Source organism: Ursus arctos, unplaced genomic scaffold (genome assembly GCF_023065955.2).
Source record: "Ursus arctos isolate Adak ecotype North America unplaced genomic scaffold, UrsArc2.0 scaffold_24, whole genome shotgun sequence".
Classification (NCBI taxonomy): Eukaryota; Metazoa; Chordata; class Mammalia; order Carnivora; family Ursidae; genus Ursus; species Ursus arctos.
Window position 1 is genome coordinate 28,820,142 of NW_026622919.1, and position 12,362 is coordinate 28,832,503.

The 12,362-nt window shown below is 43.3% G+C and overlaps 1 protein-coding gene across 1 annotated transcript; it reads right to left on the reverse strand.

Annotated features, from left to right (window-relative positions):
* Positions 1-10,137: 10,137 nt before the first annotated feature.
* On the reverse strand, positions 10,138-10,419 carry SMIM36 (small integral membrane protein 36). The gene has a single exon (XM_044389327.1). It carries the CDS (start codon positions 10,417-10,419, stop codon positions 10,138-10,140), a length of 282 nt encoding a protein of 93 aa, XP_044245262.1.
* Between the last annotated feature and the right edge of the window lie 1,943 nt (positions 10,420-12,362).

The following is a 12,362-nucleotide window of genomic DNA, read 5'->3' on the forward strand; positions in this document are numbered from 1 at the left end:
ACCACCATGACCATCTTAAAACAAGGTTTTAGTGGGAAAGCAATTGAAATTCACTCAGGGTGGAAATAAAAGGTAATGTTCTACTAAAAATTAAGGATTGTCTCTGAGGCTTCCATAAATCTGATCTGTTTCATATTGTCAACATTCCATGCATGGTGGTAAGTTCATTATTTTTACATCTGGGGACAATAAGTTTGCTAATACATCCCAGAAAACTAGGAAACCAATGCATCACCATATGCCTAAGCTGAGGCCATTTGTCATGGTTTATGCTCCTTCCAAAGAGTGCAAAACAGACTTTGACTTGGAGAAGCACCAACGTGGGGACAGTTAGTTGAAATGTCAGCTGGAAAACATGCTAGACAATGGGATATGTGCACGCATCCTGTGGAAGGAAAGGATTCAGCCCTCTGTGAAGCTTCCCTTTGCAGCTCCCTGATCAACCACAATGTCCCAACTGGAGGCAGTTTTCAGGACAAATCCTCCTGTCCTTAGTTGTTTCATTCTAAAAGGTGAGGGTGGAAAGAGAGGAAAGGTGGGGGGAAAAGGAAAGATGTAGGGTCAAAACAGCCAGTGCTGGAAGGCCCCTGGAAAGTTGCATTAACTTCAGTGCTCTCTTTTTGCAGATGAACAAATAAGGCTGAATGCCTCCCAGGAAGTTAGTGACTGGGTTAGAATTAGAGACCCCATTAGTAGCCCCCAATCTGTCCCATAGAAATGGAAATATGGATGAGAACCAAGTACGGAGGCATGGACAGTCTCAAGTCAAGGAGGGAGCTGCAGCCACTTTCCTGAAGCCTCTGCAGAGGAAAAGCGGAAGTTAGGGTGATTGGGTGGGGCTGGGGCCGGATTGGATAGAGCTGGAAGGTTCTCATCTCTGTTGATCCGGCTTCTCAGCCCCCCTTTCCACAGTGCCTGTGGACATGGCTACATGACAGCCCAGGCATCCTCTCCACCATCCATTCGTTAGAAGACTGCTGCATCCGCAGCCATCCACGCTCAGGACATCAGTGCAGCCCAGCTGCCCTCCTTTGTGCCTGGGGCACTTTGCATCCACAGAAGAGTAATTCCTATTCTACAGCTGACGTAAAAATTCTCCTTTTGTTTTCCAACAAAGACATCACCAAAGGACAGAGGTTTCCTGACGTGTTCAGTCCTTTACTGGGTGGTGTGGAATGCTGAAACATACATAAGACACTCATTCTTTTGTTGGAGATACTTAAGATCCCGCCCAGCAAAGAGAATTCAGAAGAGATGAATAGGATTTACAAGCCAGCAGAACTCACCTTTGCATATAAAAAAACTCATCAAGGAATTCTGCTAAAACTATTTAGCAGTATAAAGATCTAGTTCAAACTTGAAAATGATTGCTTTTTATTTAAAAAGAAATATTTCCTTGATCAAGTTCTTAGATGGGGTTCCCCTCCCCGCTCATCCAGAGCAAAACCTAAGGTTAGGTGGGGGGGGGGGGAGAATGGAGGTAGATTATTCCTGTTACACACGGACAAAATCAGGAAGCAATGTAAAGTGGTGCAGAGCAGTGGTCTCCAAGGTGAGGTGTACAGAAAGATCCATATAATGTACATATACACGTATATACATATGTGTATCTGTAATGCATGAATCTATACATATTTAAATATTAATAATTTAAATATATATTAATGTATACTTATTTAGATAGATATGGTACACTCACACAGGTGAGTGTTGAAATCATCTTTACTGAGAGGGATACAGGCTCAGGAGTGTTTTTGAAGGCCACTGGTTTGGAGAATGAGCTTTAGAGTCTCAGCTGCCAAAATATATAAAATTGGGAAAACAACAGTACCTCCTAGCATTGTAGTGAAGGTTCTGATAATATAATACAACGTGCTTAGTAGTGTTTCCTTCTACTTGGCAAGCCTCACGAGGACAGGTCATGCGCCTAAGGTATGCTCCTGGGCCTGGCAGGAGACCCGGACAAAGTAGGTGCTTTACAAATATTTGTCAAATAGGGAAGTGGTCAATAAATATATGCAATTGCTTCCCCATTAACTGAACTGCATCTGTGCCGTACCAGCAACAACACTGGAGTACACAGAAGTGAGGACGGTGTATGATTGAGATAACCTTCAATCACCTCCACAAATAGGTGAATCATTCACAAACTTAGACAATTTATTTTTAGTAACAAATGACTTTTGGCACACCTCATCACTGATGGTGATTCACCAATATGCTACAGCCCCATCCACAAACTAGCTGTTTACTTATCATACCTTGAGATCTAATCTGATTGAATTCTTTCATGAGACATGTTCATACAAATCACTGTATAAACAGTTTTTCTTTATAAAACCCAAAAGAGGTCAATGAGAGAAAAGGAATGTGAAGTATAAGAACAGAAGAGATGTAGGTTAGGGGCGCCTGGGTGGCACAGCGGTTAAGCGTCTGCCTTCAGCTCAGGGCGTGATCCCAGCGTTCTGGGATCCAGCCCCACATCAGGCTCCTCCACTGGGAGCCTGCTTCTTCCTCTCCCACTCCCCCTGCTTGTGTTCCCTCTCTCGCTGGCTGTCTCTCTCTCTGTCAAATAAATAAATAAAATCTTAAAAAAAAAAAAGAAGAGATGTAGGTTAAATATTGGGAAACTTTTTTGATGGCAAGAGTTGTCAGATTTAGGCTTCTTGACATTGACAGAACCAGCTGTCCTTGTCTGGATCTACTTTTTGTCCTGAGCAGGTGTATAAAGACTGTCACACGTTAGTTTTTCTCCAACATTTTATTATAATATTAGCTTTCCTCCTGCCCTTAATGGCAAGCAGCTTTTCACTGATTAACTGCCATGATAAAAATGTCTTCATCAATTCTGACAATTCAGGTCAGGTTCCAAATTCCACAGCCACATTTCCCCTGCTCCACTCTTGGGCAATTTTAAGCCCTCTTTTGGAGCAGCACGCTTTTCTCTCCCTTGGTCCCCCTCGTCCTTCCAAACCAAGTCCTCACCTTTCTAGCATTTCCTGAGCCTTGCATTTCTGTCAACTTTAGACTGCAGCCAAGGCCACCAGGCTGTAGATGTGTCAGAGAACCAGCAGATCCCAGCTGAGTCTACAGAAGCCTTGAACACAAAATAAATACGTGCGGACAACTTCCCATTATCTTGGGAGGATGTGAAAGAGCTAATAAGATCTTTCTCAATCCCCGTGTCACAAAGGCCTTATCTGAAACACTGACAGCCCAAGAAGGTTAAAGTCCAAATGAACTGTTACAACAGAGATAGATAATACATGTTCTCTGAGTTTCTATATTTCAACGACTGTTCTCAGGGAGGATGAAGTCATGAGAAGAAGGCTGTCCTTGATACTCTTGAGCTGTATCTTCATCCACCCTCTAGTTCTTGAGGACTTTTGCCCTAATCAAGAGGACTGTTGGGGTGCTTGGGTGGCTCATTCAGTCAAGCGTCTGCCTTCGGCTCAGGTCATGATCCCAAGGTCCTGGGATCAAGCCCCATGTGGGGCTCCCTGCTCAGCAGAGAGTCTGCTTCTCCCTCTGCCCATGTGCCACCCCCCAACTCATGTGTGTGTGCTCTTTCTCTCTCTGAAATTAATAAATAACGTCTTTAAGAAAAAAAGGACTGGGGGCGCCTGGGTGGCACAGAGGTTGAGCTTCTGCCTTCGGCTCAGGGCGTGATCCCAGCGTTATGGGATCGAGCCCCACATCAGGCTCCTCCGCTATGAGCCTGCTTCTTCCTCTCCCACTCCCCCTGCTTGTGTTCCCTCTCTCGCTGGCTGTCTCTATCTCTGTCAAATAAATAAATAAATTCTTTAAAAAAAAATGAAAAAAAGGACTGTGTTATTTGGTGCTTCCGCAGAAGTCAAGGCAGTGGAAGACATTCACAAAAGTGTGGACTTCCTGCATCTAGCTTGGTGAATCACTCCATTACTCTGCATAGATTCTGGGCAGCTATGGAATTATAGGGCAAACTCAGGACTGAGTCAGAATCCGTGGGTTCTGTTAATCCTATTCTGTTAAGTGAAAGGTTTATGCAAGACAATCTGAAACTCCCTCATCTCTAAAATAAGAATAATTGTTCTTCCCCCTACGAATTGTCATTTAATCTTAAATAATGAGCCAGGCACTCACTAAGTGGCTTTTAAAGTATCTATGGGACACCATATGGACACTGTAGACATGAAACCTATGGATCCTATAGTCTGGGGGGACTTGGATTCTTTAGGGCTAGTTCTGACTTCTCTTTCCCCCTTTAACACAATAGATTTGCACTTGGACTCCATAGCATCTTTTCTTTGTGACTTGTTCCTTGGACCTCTTTACAGAACGGAGAGTTCCTCACTCTTAACAAGTGTCCTTCACATTTTATCTAGCAAAACCACAAGCACATTTTCTTCCTAGAGATCTTGTTTCTGCATTCTACCCTCCTTAAAAATACAACAAATGGTTCCTCTGTTTATGCAGGGCTGATTTCCTAGCTTCTGTCCTTCTAGCTTCCGTCCAAGGCCCAACTCAGCATGCTGTCACATCCAAAGGAATATCGTCACTGACCCTAAAGGGCCTTGAAAGGGTAAGCATCCCATCACATGTACTACACGTTCCCTTTAGACATGGTATTAATCTGTGATGTCCTAGCAAAGCATCATAAACTGAGTGGCTTAAACAGCAGAAGTGTATTGTCTCACAGTTCTGGAGGCTAGAGGTCTCAGGTCAAGGTGTCCACAGGGGGCTACTCCCTCCAAAGGCACTGGGGAAGGATCTCCTCTCTTTACCTGCTGGTAGTTTCTCAGCAAGTAGTCACATGACTCCTGTCTTCACACGGTGTTCTCCTTGTGTGCAGGTCAGTGTCCATATTTCCCTTTATTATAAGGACACCCATTATATTGGATTAGGGGTCCACCCTACTCTATTAACTAATTACACCAGTAATGATCCTATTTCAAAGTAAGATCACATTCTGAAGTACTGGGGTAAAGACTTCAATGTATGGACTTGGGATGGGTGATATAATTCAGCCTATCGCAGACACTTTCCCCTATTTCCAAATACCTACAGCTCGTGGCAACGCTCAACCCCACACTTCTGCTTCTCAGCGCTCCCATAAATGAGCTTGGACCTGCCTGTGCTATCCTGGCTTTCAAGTGATAAGGTCCTCCTACTTATTTTCACCATGTCTGCCGGTATAATAATGATGGCCTTCGTTTTGTTGAAATCCTACCTTTGCCAGATACTTTATATATATTATTCTAAGCCTCACCGGTGTTAGCATTACACTCATTTTTTTTAAAAGATTTTATTTATACATTTGACAGAGATAGAGACAGCCAGCGAGAGAGGGAACACAAGCAGGGGGAGTGGGAGAGGGAGAAGCAGGCTCCCAGCAGAGGAGCCTGACGTGGGGCTCGATCCCAGGACTCCAGGATCACGCCCTGAGCTAAAGGCAGACGCTTAACAACTGAGCCACCCAGGCGCCCCTGCATTACATTCATTTTTAAGGTGAGGAAAAAGGCTTAGAAAGTTAACTGATGCCCCAAAAGGCTCAACAGCACATAGTGACAGAGCGGGGCTTGAGTTTGGCATTTCTGGTACAAAGCCCATCTTAGACCACTCCATCCTGGCAGCTTCTGGAACACCAGAAGATAATGTTCTGGCCAATTACAATAATTTATTTTTCCCCTGATGGAAACTGTGGTCATCTTATTCAGAGGAGAAAATCTGAAAGGCCGTTAGATTATTTAACAGACGTTTATAGCAGCTTCCTAGGTACCCATTGCTAGCATGGGAGAGAGGCAGTGTGGAGCAAACATGGGCTGACTACTGTTCTGGAACGGCTGGGAAAAAAACAGGTGGCAGAAAACCACACATTTAGAACTGAGTTCAAATCCTGCCTCCCACGTGTACCAGCTGTGTGGCCTTGGACAAGCTCTAGGGCTTCTCTCAGCCTCCACTTCCTTATCTTTAACTGGTTTTCATTGTGTCCATCTCATAGGGGAGGGTGAGGATTAAAGGAGATATGAATAAACAGTATCTGGTATGTAGCAGATCTGTGATACATCTCCCTGCTCTCCCTCCCTTCTCTCGCCTTGAAAGCATTTCGTTTGTGTCCTTCCCACAGCTATCATCTGAATTGGGCCACAATATTGCATTTGCTTTAATAAAAATTGTGCGTGATGGAAAAAGAATGTATTCAAAGGAGGTGGACTAAGGACATCTTAATCCCACAAGGAAACAAAAAATAAGGCCGTATTTGAATGTTAAAGGGACTTCTGGTTTTAGCCAGCAATCCATTCCACCAGCTTTGAAAACATTAGTTACAACTTCACAGCTATGCCATGAATCATTCCACTGGGAAATAAAGCTTTATTTAAAAGATAAGAAATAGGGGCTCCTGGTTGGCTTGGTGGGTTAATCGCCTGATTCATGATTTCTGCACAGGTCAGGATCTTATGAGCCGAGTTCATGCTCCATGGGGAGTCTGCTTGTCTTTTTCCCTCTGGACCTCCCCCCATTCGTCCTTTTCTCTGTCTCTCAAATAATAAATGAATAAATCTTTTTATAAAAAAAGAAAAGATAAGGAATAAATAATGAAGTTTTAAAATACAAGCAGGTAAGAGATGGTGCTGTAGAAAGAGCGCTGTGAGGGGTGGGCTACGAGGGAAAAGGGAATAACAGGATCTTGGTCCCAGGTCTGAAGCCAAGTCCTCTTGGGGACATCACTCCTCCTTCCAGGCTGCTCTCCTGATTGGCAAAATTCTGAAAGGTGTTTCTAGTTCTCATAAGATTCTAAGCATATATTCTAGACAGGAAAGCTGATTTTTTTTTTTTTTAGTTTTTTATTTATTTATTCAACAGAGAGAGAGACAGCCAGCCAGAGAGGGAACACAAGCAGGGGGAGTGGGAGAGGAAGAAGCAGGCTCATAGCGGAGGAGCCTGATGTGGGGCTCGATCCCATAACGCCGGGATCACGCCCTGAGCCGAAGACAGACGCTTAACCGCTGTACCACCCAGGCGCCCCAGGAAAGCTGATTTTAAATGCCGACAAGACGTTTCCTGACTATAGAACACAAATGGAATGAACTACAAATCGAATGCACCAGAGGCTTGGAAAAGCTTGATACCTCTTATTCCAATATTCACTTTAGAGCCTTTATAGTTTCCTTCTTTTGTGTCTCTCCTCTGACTTTATTTCTGTTCCCATTATCTGTTGTTGTTATTACTATTACTTGGTGGGTTTTTTTGGTTCTTCTTCTCTCTTGGGATTTATTTCGCTACACCCCATCTCTGTTCATCTGTCCTCTTCAACTGTCCCCATTATGGAATCGAAACATAAGTGAAAGTAAGTCCATTTAAAAACATGCTGAATGGATGTTTACTTTATATTCTTTTTTTTAAAGATTTTATTTATTTATTCGACAGAGATAGAGACAGCCAGCGAGAGAGGGAACACAAGCAGGGGGAGTGGGAGAGGAAGAAGCAGGCTCATAGTGGAAGAGCCTGATGTGGGGCTCGATCCCAGAACTCCAGGATCACGCCCTGAGCCGAAGGCAGACGCTTAACTGCTGTGCCACCCAGGCACCCCTACTTTATATTCTTAACTTTAAAATTTGAAGAATCAAACATTTTATATTTCTCTCCCTAAAAAGGCTAAATTAAACTGTTTTATGGTCGACTGACTTTTTTTTTCTCCACTGATACATTTTTGTGTCCACTGATATTTATGTTCCTATGACAGGGAAAAGAAATAAGAAGGTTAGCCCGGGTCAGGCTCATGTTAGGGAAAGGGTGGGTTCTTAGAAGCTGCTGGTGAATTTACTGTATTTTCCTACTCATTTTACGTTTTCATTATTAAAGTGGAGATGTTTTCTTGACCATGAAAGAAAAAGAAAACTCTGTGGGATTTTCAATATAATTTTTTAAATCACATATTTAAGAGAAAATATGACTTTCTGATAAAATGTGAACAAAATTTGAAATAAATCTTAAAAAAATTGAAAACAAAATAACTGGAATTATTTTTATCTGTGTTATGGCTACTTAACAATCCAAAGGCAAAACAGTGCCCATCGCGGAAATTGGCAGGACAGGATGGGCCAGTCCCTCCTCTTCAATTTTCTGCAGGATAAATTGAGATGTAATTTCTCACTTTTTCTTGACAGTTTTGGAAACCACCAGACTTTCATAGTCAGTGAACTCTACAATTTCTGCTTCTAAGCTCTGTTTATGCCTTTCCTTCTATCTAAAATGCCATTTCCTGTCTTACCCTTCAAGCCCCCAACATCCTTTAGTCCTTCTAGGAAATAGCTCCTCATTTTTCGGAATGCATAATCTTATCTTTGATGCCCGAGTCCAAGATGAAATTGGCCATTCAACATTATTTAAATGTTTCCTGAGCCCCTTCTGTGTGGTAGGCACCTGTGTCTCTATGGTCTCCTGCACTCTATATGGACTTCCCACAATGCCATGCTTTCTTGTCCTTCATCCGAGAGGCCATGCCTGACTCCATCTCTTTCTGTAGGCAGCAAAGATGGGAGGCTGCAGTTATGACACAATTTCTTTGTTAGTTTCACACAGGGCCTGATTGGAAGTAGGGGTTTCATAAATCACCAAGTGAATATACAAGTCACTCCGAGCTCAGGGAAAGGAGGATTCATAAAAACATACAATGGAAGTAATAATTCAAACTTGTAGAAATAGATGAGAGAGCAGGGAAACAAATGCATTAGTTAATAGCAACAAAGAAGAGAGAGGAGAGGAAGCAGTGCTTAGGGGGCTGGGGAACTGAAACATCAAAGCTATGGGACCTCAACATTTTGTGATGAGTCTTCAGTAACCTTCTTTCGGAACAGGATTGGAGTTTGAGCTTCTCGATGAGAAGTATGAAAGGAAATAACATTAATAATATTAACAATCATTAATAATTAGCTAACCCTAGGTGCCAAGCACGGTGTTGAGTGCTTTCAGTGAAATAACTCATTTAAATACCCCATACAGCCTATAGGTCCTGCCACTAGCCTTGGGGCACAAAGAGCTGGCTCTGGTCACACACCTAGTAAGTGGAGGAGAGAGGGTTTGAACCCAGGCTCCAAGCTTTGCCAGTTAGCCACTATGCTCTATGATTACTGTGTTCCCCATACTGACTGACAGGGGAATAGAATGTGAGGAGTGGTGTGTAGAGAGAAAATAATAATCTCAAGTTTGGAAAAGTTCAATGGTTGCCTTGGAGAGAGAGAATCTTCTAAGTATAGGATAGATGCAAGCTAGTCTCATTCCTTGTTACACACACACACACACACACATACACTATTGCATTTTGTTTTTTAAACCTTTCGAAGGGGAGTCAAAGATGCCACCCTAAAATATGACATTTTGGCCTACTGATTATTTTGAATTGAAGTTATTTGAAAAAGAGCTGGTGCAAGAAGGAAAACTCTGGCCATCCTTTGTCCCCCCTAAAAGCAGGAAATAGATCTCCCCCATGAAAGCTACCTTCCCCATACCAGGAGGGCAGAAGGTGTTCTGGTCACCAGAACTAGGGAATTAAAGGCCAAGAAAGCTATCTAAACAAAACTTGTTACTTCCTCACTGAGTTACTCCCTCAAACCCAAACTTCTTTGCCTTGTCAATTCTTCACAAATTTATCTTTTTTTTTTTTTCCCCTAGAGGACATAAAAGCTGCCTGCTCTGGTCACTTCTTAGAGCTTCATATTTTTCATGGGGCTCCCAGAGGTAAAAATTAAATTTGTTTTTCTTCTGTTCATCTGTTTTATGTCAATGTTATTATTAGACCAGCCAAAGAACCTAGAAGGGAAGAAGGAAAGAGTTTTCTACCCTTGCACCTTACTCAAATGTCAATCTCTCCTAGAAATGGCAAGGACAGCATCACCAGGAAGGGCCCAACGACTTCACTATCCAATAGTATTAATGAGATTTTGCATCTGGAGAACTTGACCAGAGGCCACCTTGGGCTTCTTACCTTAAACGATTGCTTCATCCACAAAGAGGGTGATGAGAAAGTAGAAGGTGAGGCGGAGCTCCCACTTACATAGCCAAGCAGGACTGGTGGTACACCCAGAGAAATTGCAGCCACATGGAGATCAGTTTGTCCAGAATGTCTAGTGCTCTCTCCCCAGCCCCCCTTAGCCAGCTTCACACCATTGTGCTTTTCTTCCCTAACGGAGCAGGATCCCCCAAACGAAGGCTGGACCTCCTTGACCAGGGGTCCCCCGAAGTGCTCTGCTGCATCACCACCAAGCGGATGGAGGGCTGGGCATCAAGGGTGGTCTCAGGAGCATACTCCTTACTGGGGTCCTTGCCTCGACAGTCATACAGCACGCAGGAGATGAGGAACACCAGGAGCAAGATAACATAGCTTGCTACTAGGATGACCAGGTTCAAGGTGACAGGGTCAATCTCCAAGTAAAACTCCATCACATCTCTCACGGTGAAGAAGTGGGTCTAGAGAAAGGCAACGGGGCCAGTGTGGGGATTGCGGGGAGCAAACCCTAGCTCATTGAAATAGCTACACGGGCTCTGGAGTAAAAATACAATAATCCCCACTGCTCCAGGAGACCTCACAGATTAAAGCTGCTCAGTTTAATATCATAAGCTCTTGCTGTTAATACCACAGCCACCAAAACACAGAAGCTGTCTCTTGTCAATTTACCTCTGCAGAGAAAGAAGGAAAGAGATGGTTCAAATGTTATTAAAGTGTGGTCTATAAGCAAAGTATCCACATAATTCATAATCTAAACAGGTGGTTTGGTGAGCAAAAGTAAGTGTTGTTAATTAGCACCCTGTTAAAAAATGGACTGGTCCTAGAAACATTGGGAAGTATGGTCACACTTTATATAAGAAGGTTTAAAGTATCCTTACGGGGAGTAATGAGTATGATCAGGTCAGTGGGGCTTGGAATGGACATGTTTCTTGAATAATAGGGGCACACTCAGCACCTGACATTTTCACCCTTTCTTCATTTGTTGTTGTTTTTCACTCATTCATTAAAAAATACTTTCTGATGAGGTTAGGACGGATAGGGGAGATACTTCTAGCCACAGAGAACAGCACTGTGAGAGGTCTGAGCAAGAGGAAGCATGGGAAATTGGAGGAATTGAAACAAGGGCAGCACGACTAGAGTCCAGAGAGGATGGGGAACATAAGGGCAGAGAGGTAAGCAGGGGTCAGGTGGCAGGGGACTTGTGGGCCAGACTTGAGATTTGATCCTAGAACAGTGGGATGCAGGGAAGTGACAGGATCAGAGGTGTATTTGGACCAGAGATTGCCTTGGCTGCTATGTGTAGGCAGTAAAACAAGCAGATTGAAAGGAATAGCAAATAAGAATGCAGATCTCTCTTGATTTATAAATCATCATCCTGCCCCAGGAGTCCTGGAGAGGGCCAACCTCATGGGTGTGTATCCTCTGTCATCATATGGGACCCCATGCTCAGAAGGGCCCCATACCTGTTTAATGCTCTGCTGTCAGCATCTTGAAGTTCTTTATAATTATTTATTTTGGATTGGGCTCATAAATTATGTATCTGGTCTTGGTCACATATATACAGTTTTGGCCAGACAGGACCAGTTCTCCAAAAGCTAATGGGACTCTTTGATACTCCTAGCTAGAGGCCAAAGCTCCCAGAGGTCTGTGGTTTCTCACTGTTGTTAAGTTTTAATGGCCTAGGAGCTTCCTGTCTGGTCTCTTTATGCCCAGTTTCCAAGGGAAGCTGAAGGTTCAGGGATGCTGTAAAAAGGACTTCTTATTGCTCTGGAAACCTTTTTAAAATAAAATATTCCATGATTCTGTGGTCCTGGACTAACCTGTGAAATGATACTTAAGCAGATCAATAAGTCCTCAAACACTGTAGGTTAGAATCAGTGGGGTTCCTTAGGAATATAGATTCCTGAGTCAGCCCCAGATCTACTGAATTAGAATCTCTTGGCCTGGAGTCTGGGAATCAGCATTAGTTAAGCATCTTCATAATTTTGATAATTTTGATGTGTAACCAGGATGGAGAATCTTGGCCCTAGAAGTGTGAAAGCAAGGTCACCCAAAGCCTTGGTTGTCTGCCAAGAGATGTCCTAGGAGATTTTCAACGGAGACTTTAACACCATGTGAGGTTGTGAGTCCCATAGGGACAGAGAGTTCCTTTTGTCAAGAGGAAGTCCCTTTCCTCTTGGTAGTTTACATTTACCAAGCCCATAGGAGACTGCTGTTTGAAACAGAATACCAATTTATTAAGGCACAGTGAAAAATACAACTGTCAGAAGGTCGGAAGGGCTTGTGCTGGGACAACCATAGCTTTTTCTCCCCAGAGGCAGATTGACAAAGCCCATTTATAATCAAAAAGTTTCTTGGTGAGCACAGAATGTCAGCA

Coding starts and splice junctions, on each gene's coding strand:
- SMIM36 (XM_044389327.1), bottom strand. CDS start 10,419: ATGGAGTTTTACTTGGAGATTGACCCTGTCACCTTGAACCTGGTCATC.